This window comes from Daucus carota, chromosome 1, assembly GCF_001625215.2.
Source record: "Daucus carota subsp. sativus chromosome 1, DH1 v3.0, whole genome shotgun sequence".
Lineage (NCBI taxonomy): Eukaryota > Viridiplantae > Streptophyta > Magnoliopsida > Apiales > Apiaceae > Daucus > Daucus carota.
In genome coordinates this window covers 35,019,590-35,036,779 of record NC_030381.2, presented here as the reverse complement: position 1 = coordinate 35,036,779, position 17,190 = coordinate 35,019,590, and the positions used below count along the sequence as shown (strand labels likewise).

General features: G+C 33.4%; 2 protein-coding genes and 1 long non-coding RNA gene across 4 annotated transcripts; all 3 read left to right on the top strand.

Moving 5' to 3' along the window:
* Positions 1-4,087: 4,087 nt before the first annotated feature.
* Positions 4,088-10,498, top strand: LOC108225772 (sodium/hydrogen exchanger 1). Of its 2 annotated transcripts, none has more exons than XM_017400730.2 (15): positions 4,088-4,367; positions 4,949-5,209; positions 5,324-5,442; positions 6,274-6,371; positions 6,909-6,968; positions 7,058-7,104; positions 7,184-7,378; positions 7,508-7,554; positions 7,696-7,762; positions 7,851-7,951; positions 8,079-8,180; positions 8,277-8,415; positions 8,505-8,567; positions 8,773-8,856; positions 9,468-10,498. In XM_017400730.2, the coding sequence occupies exons 2-15, from the start codon at positions 5,030-5,032 to the stop codon at positions 9,807-9,809; spliced, it is 1,644 nt and encodes a 547-aa protein (XP_017256219.1). In that variant the 5' UTR covers positions 4,088-4,367; positions 4,949-5,029; the 3' UTR covers positions 9,810-10,498. The 2 variants fall into 2 exon arrangements, with proteins under 2 accessions (XP_017256219.1, XP_063937518.1); XM_064081448.1 differs by having other exon boundaries at positions 4,191-4,331; positions 9,468-9,961.
* A 558-nt stretch (positions 10,499-11,056) lies between these two features.
* LOC108226572 (acyl carrier protein 1, chloroplastic) lies at positions 11,057-12,771 on the top strand. Its single transcript, XM_017401547.2, has 4 exons — positions 11,057-11,255; positions 11,716-11,814; positions 12,164-12,286; positions 12,404-12,771. The coding sequence occupies exons 1-4, from the start codon at positions 11,193-11,195 to the stop codon at positions 12,533-12,535; spliced, it is 417 nt and encodes a 138-aa protein (XP_017257036.1). The 5' UTR covers positions 11,057-11,192; the 3' UTR covers positions 12,536-12,771.
* A 41-nt stretch (positions 12,772-12,812) lies between these two features.
* Positions 12,813-14,258, top strand: LOC135147821 (uncharacterized). Its single transcript, XR_010285643.1, has 3 exons — positions 12,813-12,952; positions 13,387-13,460; positions 14,122-14,258. It is a non-coding gene; the product is annotated as an uncharacterized LOC135147821 (long non-coding RNA).
* Positions 14,259-17,190: the final 2,932 nt, after the last annotated feature.

The following is a 17,190-nucleotide window of genomic DNA, read 5'->3' as shown; positions in this document are numbered from 1 at the left end:
ATAATATATGAAATGTTAGTCAGAATTTTATTAATTTAACCCGGAAAGAGTGAAGAGCAATATTTCCAAAATTCGTCTAGAGCACCAAGTCTCTAGGCTAAGCATGATATGATCAATATTATTTAAAAATATTATTTCTAATCAATAGCTAAAAAAGATCTGAAAATTAATATTGGGTCGGTCACCGTCTTAATTTTACGCGATCATGTTTCTGTCTGGGATAAATAATATCAGAATTTGACATTCTAGAAAAGATTACACATATTTAATGTCTTGATCCTATTTATAAATTGACGCATGGTCAATTACAACTTAGTATTTACATAATCCAACCATAGGCGTTGAATAAATCTGAGATTAGCGCTACTTATTTTGTAGTTTAGAATTTTCCATCTGATGTCGGCTTAGTTTAGGAATACTCCTTGACACGAAAGCGATCAGAGGAGAAGTTGGAAAAGATTGCACTGTCTTAAACTACAAGTGTATAATAAGATTGACCGAAGTGCAAACTCTGTTTAGAAGAATTTAGGCACCGTGAGACATTAACAAAAACAGTTGAAAATAGCTTGGTAAATCCAATTTTTTTTTTAAACAATAGCTTTTATTTCAAAAACTAATTTTAGAAAAAAAAATGGTTTTTGTGATGTTTAACTGATTTTTACAACAACATTTTTTATACCTGCATTTTTTCCGAACACAACAAATGCAAGTACTCTTAATTTTCACGTAATATATTAAGAAAAACCTGAAAATCTGTAATTACTAAATTATCGTATATATATTACTACAATTATCATGAGCTAAGTTAGAGCCGTTTTACTACAAAGTGTAGGTTTTGCACATCATGTGACATGGATGGTACTTGGTAAGATGTATGTATAATGTGATTTCAACAGGTTTGCAGGAGTTTCTACAGTAATATACGTGGTGGACATCAGGCCATGGCCTCGTGCACAAGCTTTTGTTTAATGAAAAGTGGGTTCTTTATCATATTTCTTGCCGGCCATATACTGCTACTTAGGACAGGTAGCTCTCTTGATGTTTCTGACTAATACTTTTTAGATGAATGACCAACACAATATTGCTAAAGTCTCCTCTCTAAATATCGCAAAAGGAGCAAAGAGAGTCTCCCCTGACCTCTCTGTTTGGAGAGGCCGTGACTCTGAATCCCTTCAATACTAGTATTACAGAAATTTGATGGGAGAGATGTTGTGTTTACATGAGATCTTCCTCTGCTGGTTCCAACAGTGGTTATCAAAATAGTTGTTATATATATTAGTTTTTATTTTATCTCTTCTTCATATCATTTTTATCAATTTTTTTTTGTAAAATAAACTCCAATGATCATTGATTATATGGTCCCCATATAAAAATTGCAACTTATTTTAATAAATATGTGTAGAGTACAATTCTAAATATTGTAGAAGTGCTGGATCATTAAATCAAAGGCAAATAGGCTGTTGCCCATGACTCAATGTTCACCCCAACAAATTTCTGCTCTTCACAGTTCAGTATTTCACACACAGACATTGATGAAGTGTCGTATGAATCAGAACTTGTAATCCGGTAATAGTTTCCATCACTATAGTACAAACCAAGTAGCATTAATTTCATGCACATAATTTATAGTACTAGTATTTATGTGGATCAGCATTTATCTGGACATGAACAAGTAGATCCAGTGGTCCTGCTCGAACACCTTGTTTATCCATGTGCACAAAACACACAAGAATACAAGAAAAGAAGCTTCGCTTATATGTATGCATCTACCCAAACTCATTGCCTACTTATATTCTCTGTATATCAACGGTCCCAATAATTATTTGGGTAATATATATATTGATTCGCACTGAATTTACTGTATTTAACATGAATGCAATATTCTGAATATCTTCAATTAAAAATTATAAAATATCTTACCAGTTCGATTATATTAGAATTTGATCAAAAATTATTCAATAAATCCTGAATTTGCAGATTAACCAATTAATTCTAAATCTCAATTTTCACGATTGCGTGATTGTAGAAAGTAACTTGATTATCGGATTTAAAAAAATGATCAAAAGAATTAAAGAAAGAATTGGTGAGAGTGTCTGGTATGACTATCACGCGAATGTTAATGACAAGTCGAATTGTGGTACTAGAATTCATATAATTATTGTTACAATATGAAACTAAAAATAATTTTGATGTTAAATCAGAACATATACTCTAATGCAAACTTTAAAGTAGCACAAAATTATATAAATATAACTATATTTCACTCACCCGATCTTTAAATATACTACATTATTTATCAATATTATTTTGAACGTTGATCTTCCAACTTATATAGTATATAACATTGGTTCCGTGTTTAGCACCAAATACAACATTTTAACTATTTCACATATATATTTAGCACCAAATACAACATTTTAACTATTTCACATATATGTTTAGCAACTATTAGAATGAGGTTTTTACTTGTGTATACAGGACCACTGCTAAAAAAACATGTGAAGGAAGGTCATTGAATTGGCAAGAGATAAGCATAACCTCTCCATCTGATAAGCTGGGCAAATTATGCAGTTTCATTTGGAATTTACCTGTAGTTGAAATGGTATATATCGATGCATACAAAATAAATGGTGTGTGATTCTGGGATGACCACGTTCCCAGCAAGAATAATTCGATTGTAAAAATCATGTTTGGATTGATCTATACATAAACTGCCCTTTCCTTTCTTACAATACTGTTAATGCACATTGTATACGTGTCCTGAACATGGTTAAGTATATAAAATACTTGTTTATTTGCAAGTCAAGATCTGTATTCACTGCTCATATTTTTAGGTCTTAATCAATAGAAATACAAATACTCAATTAAATTTCTTATTTATTTTGTAACTAGCATACATAATTTAATATTTATTTTAAAATTATATATTTTAATTTTAATATATATATATATATATTTATATTTATATATACTATAATACAAACTACTAAAATACAAACCAAAATACTAATTTTAATAAATAAAGTATTTATTTAAATTTCCCCCCTAATTTGCTAGTAATATTCTCTACAAAAATTTGATTTTTTATTTCGTTATTCGGTTTTGATTGAAATATTAAATTCAGTTTAGTCAAACCAATTATTTTGGTTATGAGTCATATCAAATTATGTGCACAAAATTTATTAAATTTATGCAAATGAATAAATTACAATAATATTTTTATTAATGAGAGCAATCAATATAAATATTTATTGTGTACATAGTTCATTAATTACTGAGAATATAATAATTATATTAATTATTGATATGTTTGTGATTACATTACAATTAAGGATACAATTGAGATTTTACGGTCATTTTCTTATTATTGTTAAAAGTTATTTTATGATTATCGTTGATGTTTTTTAGTTAACTAACATCTTCGACTCATGAAAGATCAGTAATGAACTAAAACAGCCTCATAGAGATACCAATCTGGTAATTGATTAGATTCCATCGCAGACATAATTATTGCCATTTCTAGTAAATTTAAAATTGGTGGACCTTTATTTTCTACATAATCATGTCCATTTTAATTTTTGTTTATCAAAAATCAAAATAACAGATTATACACACAACTGGATTTTGGTTCAAAACAAAGGGGAAAATACGATTCTATTGGTTCATTTGGTTTATTAGTTTTTTCTATTCAAGCAATTCAGGAATTATGATTTAAGTTTAAAAGTACATGAGGATTTAGGGTATAAAATCAGAATTCAGATTATTTTTGAAAATATGATTATATTTGATAGAGATTATGTATAGTTTATTAAAATTTAATTAATTTTTTAAAATTTATAAACAATAATTATTGTGAAATTCTTACAAATATCTATCGATTAAATCATATTTCGAAATTCATTGAATTAATTACCTTATGAATAATCTCTGACTAATCAGATTAATCTTTGAAAAGTTATCATATTATATTTTCATCGAATCAACTATTCAAATTCGATCTTTGATTCTTGTAAACTAAAAATTGAGACCAGGCTTTGTAAAGACAACAGTTGAATAAACAACTGTAAAGTAATAAGAAGACTTTTTAATTTTGATATTAGAAGAGGAAAGGAGGGAGAATAATACTATTTAAGCTGAATACAACTTGTCCACATTCTCCGTGTTTTCTCTCTTTCTCTCTCAGGAATTTTCTTGTGAAATCTCTGCATTTTACACAATACCCACGAAGAATTTTCTTGTCTCCAACAAGTGAATTTATTCTGTGTAGCTTCAATTTTAAGTTCTTGAAAGCTGAGATCTTTTTATTGGGTTGCTTTCTCTGTTGCTTAAAGGTTCGATTTTTATGCAACTCATTTCATCTTTCTCAGGTAATTTACTCTCCTTTGCTGCCTTATGTGTGTGTGTCTGTGTGAAGTTGTATATAAGGTTTTATATGGGCTAAATTATTGGAAATGCAGGTCAATTTTATTCGAGTAATTTGATTATTTAGTACAAGAGCAATGAGTATTTGAGTTTTTTTTATTTGATTTCTTGAAGGTTTTGAGGAATGTGAGATGTATTATGTGTGAGCTGTTTATGCTTTTTTGTTGTAATTTTTTTTAAAATATGATTTTAACGTGAATTCTAAGATTGATGTAAGTGGGGTGGAAATGAGTTTGATGTATATGAAATTAAGTAATATTTTATGTTTGAAAATTGCAAGTTACATAAAAAAAAATGGTGAATATGTGATCAGAGATTAACATTTTTATGGTTATACAGACACCATAAGAAGAGGGGTGGGTGGGTGGGGGGGGGGGGGGGGGGGGGGGTGGTTTCTTTTTGCCAAATCCAGAGTTTCAGATTTTAAGCTTACAGTGCTGAATATGAAAGATGATAATTTGATATCTTGTGTACATTGTTTTGGACCTTGTTTGATTTATTGATCTATATTGATGTTGATTGGCAGTATTCGTCAGCACTGTAATATTTGCTGACACGTGGCTGGAGAGATTGATTTTCGGTACAGAAGGGGTACTTAGAAGTTAAGATGATGGGGGGCTTTGCTTTTGGGGCTGTAGTTTCGAAGATGAATAATTTATCTACATCTGATCACTCATCAGTTGTGTCCGTGAACTTGTTTGTTGCACTTCTTTGTGCATGTATTGTTGTTGGTCACCTGTTGGAGGAGAGCCGATGGATGAATGAATCCATCACAGCCCTTGCTATTGTAAGTTTTTTACATCAGTCATTTAATTGACAGCCGTGTGTGTGCACGGGCATCTATCCTGCACTCTTTGTTGAACTTTGTATTGAGTTTCTTGTTTGTTTGTTCTTTTTTCAGGGGATTTGCACTGGAGTTGTTATTCTATTATTTAGTGGAGGGAAGAATTCACATCTTTTGGTTTTCAGTGAAGATCTTTTCTTCATCTATCTTCTTCCGCCTATCATTTTTAATGCTGGGTATGTTGTGAGTTTCACCTGTTTCAGTATTTCCCTGCGAGCTTGTCTGCTTATTTGGTTATCGTTCACTTTTTTGCTAGTAATTCAATAGAATCTGTCCGCAACAAATTTAAATTAGGGAGGCACCAAAGTGACCTCCAGATAAGCTTTATATTAAGTACTTTGAACTTAAGGGCCAAAAAGAAACAAACAGGTATAACCATTCTCTACTATCTAGTAGAATCAGATTCATGACCACTGAGGTAGGAGGGTCGGAGAGTTACATGTATTAATGTAGCAGTGGTGTCTGGTTATATTTTTACACAGTGATACTTCCGCAAGTAATCGTGAAGTATTAGTTGTTAACTATTATATTTTAGTAAGGACTAATTAGCAATTTTTTTTTTTAGCAAGGAATGAAAAGTTTCAATGCCCCAATTTGTGACTTATATGCATTACTTTCTTTCTTCTGCCCTTCTCCTGATCTGTACCTATGTATGTCATCCACATAATATGTTTTCCTACACACAACTTGATATTGGGATAGGTGTTGACAGGCATGGTAACTTTTGATATATGCAAAGCATGAAAATACCAAAATTTCTTTACAAGCAGACCCATTAGTTCTTCTGGATTCTCTCTCTCTTTTTTTCTCCTGGCATGATTGTTTAATAGTGGCCATGGTTTTCATGCTCTAATATAGATTGTTGTAGGGATCTCTTTTATATTTGTTCTGCAGCCCTAGATATCAAATGTGTTTGTCTTGCTGATGACGCTACTATTTGCTTATATACTGGGGAAGCTTACTTTGAGAATATGACCAACATTTTTCTTGGCAAATGTTTTAATCAGGTTCCAGGTGAAAAAGAAACAATTTTTTCGAAACTTTATGACCATCACTCTCTTTGGTGCTGTCGGAACTTTGATATCTTTCAGCATAATATCATTGGGTATGTAACAGCTCACATATAAGCTCTTCTTCTTTTCTTTAATAATTCTGCTAATAAATTAATTATCTTTGTAAAAGAAAGACTGTTCTGTAGAGTCTCATGTTCTTGTGTTGTAAAGCCAATTCCAGTACGGTCCATTTACTTGTACTCATGACAATATTCAGAAAAACCAGGACTCTTTCAGCAAGTTAAACTACTATAGAGCATGCAATAATAACCTAATTTGTTACAGATTTAAAATTATTTGTGCTTGCTTTAATTTTCTCAACCCGAAAGATAAAGAAGATATATAGCTTCAACTATGATTAAGGTGCACTTTTATGTCGTATTCGGATTCTGTTTGTGTGAACTTTAAACATTCTAAGTCAAAACTTCAACTTTTTTTATAATGCTGACATAGCTAAAAAACATTAAGAGTCATTTGTTAGGATGCTTAACACTGTCGATATATATTGTGCGAATTGGGATCAATTGGGTAAAAAAGAAGAATTCAAAAAATGTACATATAGTATTTACATCCAAAGTTTCATGTACCAGGAGCCATCCACTTCTTCAAGAATATAAATATTGGTTCTCTCGAGTTAGGAGATTTTCTGGGTAAGATAATTCTCTCTTCAAAATCATATTGCAATTTTATTTTTCTCTGCATATCACCTAATTGACTAATTTTATTACTTTTTACTCAGCAATTGGTGCAATCTTCTCTGCGACGGATTCTGTTTGTACATTGCAGGTGTATAAGGCTTCTGAACCTGTAGTCTTTCTGGAGTGTGATATATTTCTGTTTTCTAATGCTCTATTAAATGCTGCAGGTGCTTAATCAGGATGAGACGCCCTTACTATATAGTCTAGTTTTTGGTGAAGGTGTCGTAAACGATGCCACATCAGTGGTCCTCTTTAATGCAGTCCAGAACTTCGACTTGTCTCATATCGATGCAGTTACGGCATTGCAGTTGATTGGCAATTTCATATATTTATTCATCTCGAGCACTCTACTGGGAGTTTTCGTGAGTCTCTCTCTCTCTATATATACACCCCCGCTCGCTCTCCCCCCGAGCGTCAGTATCCATATTTTAGTGATAGCATCAATATGCGTCTGGTTTCTGAATGTTACATTTTGCTTTCATCTTCTTCAGGCTGGATTGCTTAGTGCATTTATCATCAAAAAGCTCTACTTTGGACGGTTAGTAATTTTGTCTCACATCTGCTCTATTTTCTCCGCACTTTCTCAACATCGTGAGATCAAATTCGTGCCAGTTTGGTACTTGGTAGGTTATTTGGCTAATCACTTCTATGTTAACGTTTATTTTGTTATGGCTTTCAGGCACTCTACTGATAGAGAGGTTGCTATTATGATACTTATGGCATACCTTTCTTACATGCTGGCTGAGGTAAGAAAAGTTGCAGATCACTTGGCTTCAAGTTATACAACTTGTTATTTGTTTTTTACAAAATGCTGGTCCCCAATTTGTCTTGCAGTTGCTTGATTTAAGTGCTATCCTCACAGTGTTCTTTTGTGGAATTGTGATGTCTCATTATACCTGGCATAATGTAACTGAAAGTTCAAGAGTCACTACCAAGTATGTCGTTGGAAATAGTATTCCGTTAGCTGCTGTTAGCATATTTCCCTTATCATACAGTTCTGTTATTTACAAAATGACACACCCATGTCTTTCTGTCAGTGATTTGTTTTCTGCACTTCTTCAGGCATACATTTGCAACATTGTCATTCATTGCCGAGATATTTATCTTTCTTTATGTTGGTATGGATGCCTTGGATATTGAGAAGTGGAGATATGTAAGCGACAGGTAATGTTTACTGTTATTTTTTCGTGCTTGCTAAGTTTCAAAACATGATCAATTTAAATGGGTGACTGTTGTAACTTTGACTGTTCTTTTCGCCAGCCCTGGAACATCAATTGGCGTAAGCTCTATTCTGTTGGGACTGATTTTAGCAGGCAGAGCAGCCTTTGTGTTCCCTTTATCATTCTTATCCAACTTGACCAAGAAGTCTCCTGAAAATAAAATTGAGCTAAAACAGCAAGTATGGCCTTTATCCTTTTCGTATGATTCATTTTCCATTAGCTAGTTGGCAAGTGAAGTAAATAAACACGTTTTCCCCTGATTTTACAGGTTACAATTTGGTGGGCTGGTCTTATGCGTGGTGCTGTTTCGATGGCCCTGGCTTACAATCAGGCAATTGTTTTTACTTTAAACTTTTTGGTGGAAATTTGATTTATCATATAATATCTAACGGCCATAGAAGTGTATGAAACTTCAACCTTGTACTTTTAAGACTTTTAGTCCAATTCATTGTTAGTGTGGCTTATGGACTATACGTAAATGAAAGTGCGTTGTGCATGAAATATGTCTTAATTGAGCTCTTATTTTCCTCTTGCAGTTTACAAGAGAAGGCCACACTCAACTACGTGGGAATGCAATCATGATTACTAGTACCATCACAGTAGTTCTTTTCAGCACAGTGGTAGGAAATCTTACTTTTTACATTCCAAATGATGACTGTGCCTGTCCATCGATGCTATGGTGTGGGATGGAATAAAGGGAACAGAAAATGCAAGAGTGAGAAAAAAATGGAAAGACACAATTAGGAATAAGTAATAATTTGGTTGGTTGTTATGGTCTGAGGTGGGGTGGGAATAATTTTTCAAGGAAAGTAGAGTTACAAGCGAATGGAAGAAATTAAAGCTGTTAAGTAGAAGACCCGAAAGAGAGGAGAAAATGTGATTAAAGTTGTGAGGATAATGTAGGGGGTGGAATGATATAACCTTCAGAAACAGACGGAACACTTTTAAAACAATAATATTGCCAAGTACTGAATTTAATTACATTTAACCAAGAGAGAGACAGGTCACTTGATTTGGGACAGTTACTTGTGCTTTTCATTCATGAGACTTGAGAGGAGATGAATAATACATCATATGTGCCGCAAGGGTTTTCCAACTATGTAAAAAACTCATAAAAAAAAACTAAATAGCACAACAATATAATTTTCAATTTATTTTTTAGGAGTAACACCTGCAGATAGTTATTTTCTTAAATATTGGTAATGATTGGATCTTCATTGGATTTGTGCAGGTGTTTGGACTGCTCACCAAGCCTCTAGTTAGACACTTGCTACCTTCTCCTAAACACTTGGTCAGCATGATTTCATCTGAATCTCTCACTCCTAAATCTTTCGTTGTACCGCTGCTTGCAAATTCTCAAGATTCAGAGGCTGATCTATGCTCAACTATGACCCGTCCGACAAGCTTAAGGATGCTTCTGACAGCACCTTCTCGCTCTGTCCACCATTATTGGAGAAAATTTGACAACGCCTTCATGCGACCTGTTTTTGGCGGACGAGGTTTCGTACCGTATGTTCCAGGCTCACCAACTGAGCAAGATGATTCACAATGGCAAATGGACGCGAGCAAGTGACGAAACATTAACAGCATTTTTGTTCTTCAGGTTTGCATTGAAGTATGCCCTTTGTTTTGAGGTTTGTCCTCCGGTGCTGATGTTACTAGCAGAGTAACATTCACCAACTTTACAGTGTGCTACTGTATATATCAGATATGCACGGTAATGACTTGTTTGCAGTCGGCAAGTATTTTTTTATTTGTTTTCCAAGTGAGTGTTCTACGGGTGGTGGAGCACACAGAGCTTGTCTGAGTATTGTATTCATATTGGTAGTTTTCTTTTTCATCCAATCTTGTATTCTCGGTCAGTCACTCAGCAACCCACGACAGATCTTTACAAGATTGCCGCTTCCTATCTGACATCAATTTTTTTGGGGGAAAGAAATGATTATATAGTCTGGTTAGAGAGCAAATAGAGATTGTAACATACTACCATGATAACCATCCTTCAATGCATGGTTATCAACATATTGGATTGTAATATAGTTCTGTTGTAGTATTATAAGTGTTGTTCATTGATAGGCCAAGGGATGCCTTCGGCCTTTACGCGTTGTACTTCCTGGATTACAGAAAAGAATTCATCAAGTATCTTTGAAATAGAATGGATTGTATTCTCAGCGGAGAACCTTTCATGTGTACTTCAGAATCACAAAATTGTTAACAAGGTTTGAACCTCTATAAGAAAAAGAGTTAGGATTTTGACAATGAGTGTAGTTGGTAATATGTGTTTGAGCCTGAGGATTGTTGAAGTTTCTTTGAGTTTGAGCTTAGTTATATGTAGTTGATTTATTTTTTTAAAAATTATTCACAAAATAATTCAAATATAATAATTGTGAGTCGAGTCATCTAGTATTCTAAATAAAGAAGCTAAAAGACATTTTTTGTATAAATATAATCAAATCTTGATAAATTAATAATTTTACGTCAATACATATTTTTCCAAAACAGCAATAAATATTATCAACTCTCTAAATTTAAAAATACATCATTTTAATATATATATATATTAAAAAATACTTGGTACGTATAATTGTATGTACAAAATTTTCTATTTCATGACATATGGTAAGTTTAATTAGAATGAGCCGTCTATATTCACGTGAACAATCCCAATTAAAACATTTGACATCATGCACTGCTCTTTTCTAAAATCGATAAATTTCAAAAATTAACAAAATAATTAAATCAAAGAGCTGAGCAGCGGCTGGGCCCCACATCCACGTCGCCAAACAGCCCAAAACTAGTCTAACGTTACAACACATGTCAAACCAAACTGAATACTCAAGTACTGCTGTAACACAACACAAGTCTCACACCCTTGGAACTCTCCGCCCATTTGTCCTCTATATACTCCTCCTGTACATCCAGATCTACTGCTTCTGCAATTGCTTTTACTCTCCAAATGGCTTCTTCAACTATCGCAGCTTCTTCCATTTCATTCACCTCTCTCACTCTCAACAACAAGGTACTCTACTGCACTACATTTCATCTCCCCCGATTTTTTCGCGTCATTTATGTGATTTTTGTTATTTTTGCTTCGATTTTGGTGAAAGATTGAATCTTTGGTGTGTATGTGTGTATCTTTTTGGAAATTTTGGATCTTTTTAGTTATCAATGTGTGATTTTTTTTAAATTTGTTTTTAGGGTTTTAGATATGATTGTGATGTTTTTCTACATGTTATGGCTGTGCTTATACTTAATTACTTGGACTGGTGGTTAATTGACGGTGTTTGAATGTTGATTATTTCAATTTTGAAGCCTCAACTTATATTGATTTGTGATTTCGTGTTTTGATAGCCTAATTTCTTGATAAATTTGGGATTTTTTTAATATTTGGTACTAAACAGTACTCGATGATTAATTTTAATCGGATGTGTTGACGCTTGAATGGGTTTCACTGACGTTTCTGTTGTTAATTCGTGCAGGGACTTGCCAAGAATTCGGTGTCACTCTCCATCAATGGCAAATCTTTCCCTTCACTTAGGTTGCAGGCAGCCTCGCGTCGTTTCAGGGTGTCTTGCGCAGTATGATTCTATGAACATTTGTTTCTTGGTTCAGTTTTCTGATTATACGTCTACTTTGAAATGCTATTATATAGTCCTGCATTATTGTGTAATCTACTTGATTCTTCTAGTTAATGCTGCATTTTAGTTCTAAATACAATGATGAGTTGAAATTTGAATTGAATTCTACTGACAGTTTTGTGATCATTATTACAAGTAACTATTCATTCTTGCTAGCATCAAGGTAGATGATGATTATGTTATAGTAGTTAGTAAAATTTAATTTGGAATGGCAGTTCTACTTGATTTTAAGCGAATTATAATTTTATTGTCCTTGCAAAGTAACATAAATCGTAATATCTTTGAGCAGGCCAAACCTGAGACAGTGGATAAGGTTTGTGAAATCGTGAGAAAGCAACTGGCAATACAACCTGATGTTGCAGTTACTGGAGACTCAAAGTTTGCAGCACTTGGGGCTGACTCTCTAGACACAGTATGTATCACTAACTTTCAACTTGTTTTAACTTTTGATGTTTTACATCCATACTATATATCAGTTGCCTGATACATTTTATTCGCTAACTGAGATGTACACAACTTCCTTCTATAGGTAGAAATTGTGATGGGACTAGAAGAGGAATTTGGAATCAGCGTGGAGGAAGAAAGTGCACAGACCATTGCTACCGTGCAGGATGCGGCTGATTTGATTGAGAATCTTGTTGAGAAGAAGGGCAGTGCTTAAAGAAAATTAAGTTTCCTAGTATGCAATGTAGCAATAGCTATCAAAGATGAACTTTACATTTAGGCTTGGTTGTCAGGGTCACAGAGAGCTTTGAGCTTCTCTTGTTTGTTATGTTTTATGGTTGTCTTTTGAGACTTCTAGTCGGAGTTGATCAAAAGATGTTATGTTTTATGGTTGTCTTTTGAGACTTCAAGTTGGAGTTGATCAAAAGATTATCTTATTGACTTGTTGCTTTATCTGCTGATTCCTTCATGGTTTAATTATGCTTTAGGTGGTGGCTATTATCTTTACTATTTATTCACAGTGAAGAGGGCCAAGAGGTAACTCTGCTGTAAGCCTATGCTATATTAGATGAGCAGGAATACGAGATACATTACTGGTAGGAGGATAAGTCAATTGCTGCTATTCCGTACATTGGTATTCTGTCTATTCTTTTTTGCTCTTGATTCTGATATTAACTTGTAGTCCTAAAATGTTGATTTTCTGCAAATCCTCGCATCTAGTTCTTCGACAAATATATATCCTTGATGTAATCTTTCTACGTGAAAGGGTCTATACACTTGTACGAGGTAATTAGGGCAGTGCTTGGGTAATTCAAAGTGTTAATCATATATGACTATAGGAGTCATGGAACAAGCAGGGACATGTAACATCACAATGATGATTAAGATGATGCTTAGTCATTGCAAAGTAACAATCTTAGATTTGAAAAAACAAACATGGACATCTTCGTGCGTTTTTTTGATTTGATCGGCGAGGTAAAGTAAATGTAGCATTATGCAACATCCTTGATGGTTTGTTCTGTGAATAATTATGCATTGAATTTTTCTAGCTTGTCTAAACCTTCGTAGGACCAAGGGCGAGTGCTTTTCTAATTGGACGTGTTCTCCTCGTTTATGTTGTCCCTACTTCACAATCATAGCAGGTAAAAGTAGAATAGCAAGAGCAGTTATATATAACTTCAGCCTCTACAATTAGTATATGAAATCAATAGCAGTCGAAATCTCAGAGCTTCTGTATTGATAACTGCCTGGTAGACATTGTATCAGCACCAATATGCTTGTAAGCAACAATATACTAGCTAGCTATGTAAAACTTTTTATAGGACACTTCCAAGTTGGTTATCACAGATTTCAGATCAAAAAAAGTTTCAGAAATATGAGAAGTTCTGAAATCCAGTGATAACAATCTGTGGCCAAAATATTTGGAACTTGTAATACAATCAGGACAAACTGATCATATGCAAATTACAATGATTAAATAAATATATATATATATATATCTGTAAATTAAAACAATGACAAAAGTAATATAAATGATTAATCTTCTGACCAGATAGATTTACTTTTGGAATTTCCCCCACCCCAATCAAGTAATCAACTCAACTGCTACTTAACATGCCACTCACCTTGAACTGTAGTGCATTATTGTAATATCCACTATACATAGAATAATTTTTTGCATAAACTAACATATAAGCCAACAGAAACCTTCTTAAACTGCAAAATTGTGAATTGTCCAACATGAAAACAAGACCATAAAAACTGCGAACTTTAGAGACCTGATCATGCTCTGTGTCACTGCAGACGAGTCACTTAAGTGCCCGGATGGTGAAACTGCAGAATCCGGGCTAAAAGCGGCTACTTCATCAGGGTTCTGGCTCGGGGTTGAAGGGATAATTGGGATAGAAGCAGAGTCAGTTGAAGGCATGACGCCACCAGAAGATGGCAGAAGTGGCGAAATATCGGGTGATATCTTAGTAGATGGAGATACAGGGACAGTATTAGGCAACAATGCTGGTGCTGCTGGTACTGTATCTATTTTGAGCTGATGAGAAGTTAAAGAAAATGAAGGTGAGATCATAAAAGACATGGTAGTGAGTGTTACTACCATAAGCATTGCCTCCAGAGATGCCATTTATAAAAAAAGAAAGAATGATATGTTTTTCCAAGTGCAACAAACACTACAATAAATGTGTAATGAGGAGGGGGTGTGAGAAAGTGGGATTTTTAAGGGGCAGAGACCAGAGTTATGATTTTGATTTTAGAATATGAAAAAGTTATGGTCAGAAAAAGATTCATGGGTGGGGTATAAAACCATGTGGATGGTGATTATGGGAGATTGATTAGAAGATACAGGGTGGCAATGTTGGAGATGAAGACAAGGTTTGTTGAGTTGTTTCAACAGTTTTAAACCAATATGTGATAAAAAGTCGAGTCCAAACTCTGAAGTCTCGAGTATTCGGGATTTATGAAAGTCCTTTTCGAAAGGAACATATCCGAGAAAATTAGAGATTTGAGATATATCGGAGATTTGATTATGTAAGAGCATCTCCAATGGCGTTGACTATAATTGTTGGCTAAATTGGATCTGTAAGACATTTTGTAAAATTTGTCGAACCTGTAAGAAGTTGTGCTTCAATGGTACTGGCTATATTGGTTGACTATAATTTAAAAACAGTATGTTATTAATATTTAGATTGTTATAAATAGAATATATCAGTTTAATATGGTAATAAATGATATGTAATCGGTGGGAATGAGGAAAATAAATTGCGGGAGATGACGTGGAATTCGCTACATATCTGTAGCGGATCGACAAATATAGCCATCCACAGGGCGATGACTATAATTATACACAAGGGAAGGGGTTGCTGTGGTTGGAGTTTTATTTTTTGTGAATATTGACTATAAAATTTAATTTTGGAAAGCCACATGGACTTTTTAGCTAAGGGCTTGTGAGGGTTGGAGATACTCTAAATATGTTAATATCGGTGTTTGGCGGTGAACAATTTGGAATTGAGATTTGATTAAAAAACTAATTTTTCAAAACCCAGTCATTTGGATTAACGGATTGACATATTTCTAGTTAAAATACAAATACCAATCAATAACTGTGATTTAATACTAAACAATAAAAGCAACCGTCAGGGGAAACAACTACTTCAATCAATTAGTCAAAATCCTAATTAAATCCGCTAACAACTAATAGTTAACTTCCTCTAATTGCACATGGTCTAAAATTTTCTTAACTATTGATTAGTAGTAGTAATTTACACTGAGTTATGTAGTTAGTTGAAATTGAAGTTGGGGTAAATATGTATTCATGTGCTTCGATTAAAATTCAAATGTCTCAAAATTGAAACGCAAGTCATCCAAATTATTTTTGTAGTGATAAAAGTTGGAAAACTTTGGTACAAACGTATCTCAGAGTCTTATTTGTGTGTGTACATTGACCTTGAAATGAACTACTACTGCAACTTTAATTCGAAAATGGTAGACTTCTCTTTGTTATGCTACAGAGTCATGTTTGCTCTTGGAATTCTTAGTTTATGAATTCTTAGAACCTTACAATATTAATAAGATAACTGAACTGCACATACAAAAAGTGTCGTGTTTGTGTATTATTTTTGAACACACACAACGATATGAAAAAACATGCATTTAGATTTCGATTCTGAAAATCTATTTAAAATTTAAGAATCTGCCGCAGAAGCTTACTAATTCAGTATTTTGTTTTAAGAGTGAGTTCTTTCTTGAGCACGACCTATAACACACAAGCTTTATTATACATGTTAAAATATTCATTTGAATTTGAGGTACATGTCAGCCGTAGTATTTTGTAGTGCAGCTGTATATTATGCGTTTATTCCTTCTTCCCGTTATAATAATTTTGTTTGTCAATTTTTTTCTTCATATTATTTGTTTATCTTCTTTGTCCAATACAAATTTTATATATAAGTTTCAATATTTATATTTATTAACCCACTTTTCATGATCTACAATGTAAACTATGTTGACTTTTAACAATATGAATGCAAATTTAGTAGTATTTTTCTACAATCAATGTATGACAATGATAACAACAAGTCACATCTAACATTACTTAATATGCGTGATTTGCCCAAGCCCGTATGATGAGATTTAGCCAATTAGGGGTGAGAAAAAATCGAATTCAACGCCAAACCGAAAACGAACTTGAAACTGAAACCGATAAAAACTGAATCGCATAAAATCGAGTCGATCGAAATTGAAAATTTTAAAACCGATTCCCATTTTAATGAATGCGATTCTGTGTTTTTTTTTTGGTCAGTTTTATAGTAATACGAGTCTTTTTTATTTTTTTTTTGACAATGCAGCCTTATATGCCTTACAAATGAGCATCTGTTCTAAATAATTTTCGGGATGAGCCAGAGCTATCCAATCGTGCTCACTACGGGTTTTTTTATAGGAGAAAGCTTCAATGTAAAAGGCTAAATGCATGACCGGCTTTTAATACTGAAGACATTTGTTTTTAACTTTAAAGTCATTACGCATATGAAACAAAAACTTTGAAATATGGAAACATATTTCTATTACCAATATTAAATTAAAAGAATTAGACATAGAACATCTTTTCAAAGATTTAACTATAATTCATGTGCCCGTCAACAAGATTTCTTTTTCAAATAAATGATGTATATAAAAATAAAAAATCAAAAAATAAGAAATAAGAAATTATCATAAAATTACCATGCGAAGCCGGCATAAATACAGTTAGAATGTAAAAGGCTAAACGCATGACCGGCTTTTAATACTGAAGACAGGCCTGACGTTAAAGTTTTCAATCCGAATTAAAGCCCGGCCCAACTATATCACGTGATCGACGTGCTCAGG

Coding starts and splice junctions, on each gene's coding strand:
- LOC108225772 (XM_017400730.2), top strand. CDS start 5,030: ATGATGGGGGGCTTTGCTTTTGGGGCTGTAGTTTCGAAGATGAATAAT. Junction 7,105..7,183: donor ATTCTGTTTGTACATTGCAG/GTGTATAAGGCT, acceptor TAAATGCTGCAG/GTGCTTAATCAGGATGAGAC. Junction 7,379..7,507: donor GCACTCTACTGGGAGTTTTC/GTGAGTCTCTCT, acceptor CATCTTCTTCAG/GCTGGATTGCTTAGTGCATT.
- LOC108226572 (XM_017401547.2), top strand. CDS start 11,193: ATGGCTTCTTCAACTATCGCAGCTTCTTCCATTTCATTCACCTCTCTC. Junction 11,815..12,163: donor GTTTCAGGGTGTCTTGCGCA/GTATGATTCTAT, acceptor ATCTTTGAGCAG/GCCAAACCTGAGACAGTGGA. Junction 12,287..12,403: donor GGGCTGACTCTCTAGACACA/GTATGTATCACT, acceptor TTCCTTCTATAG/GTAGAAATTGTGATGGGACT.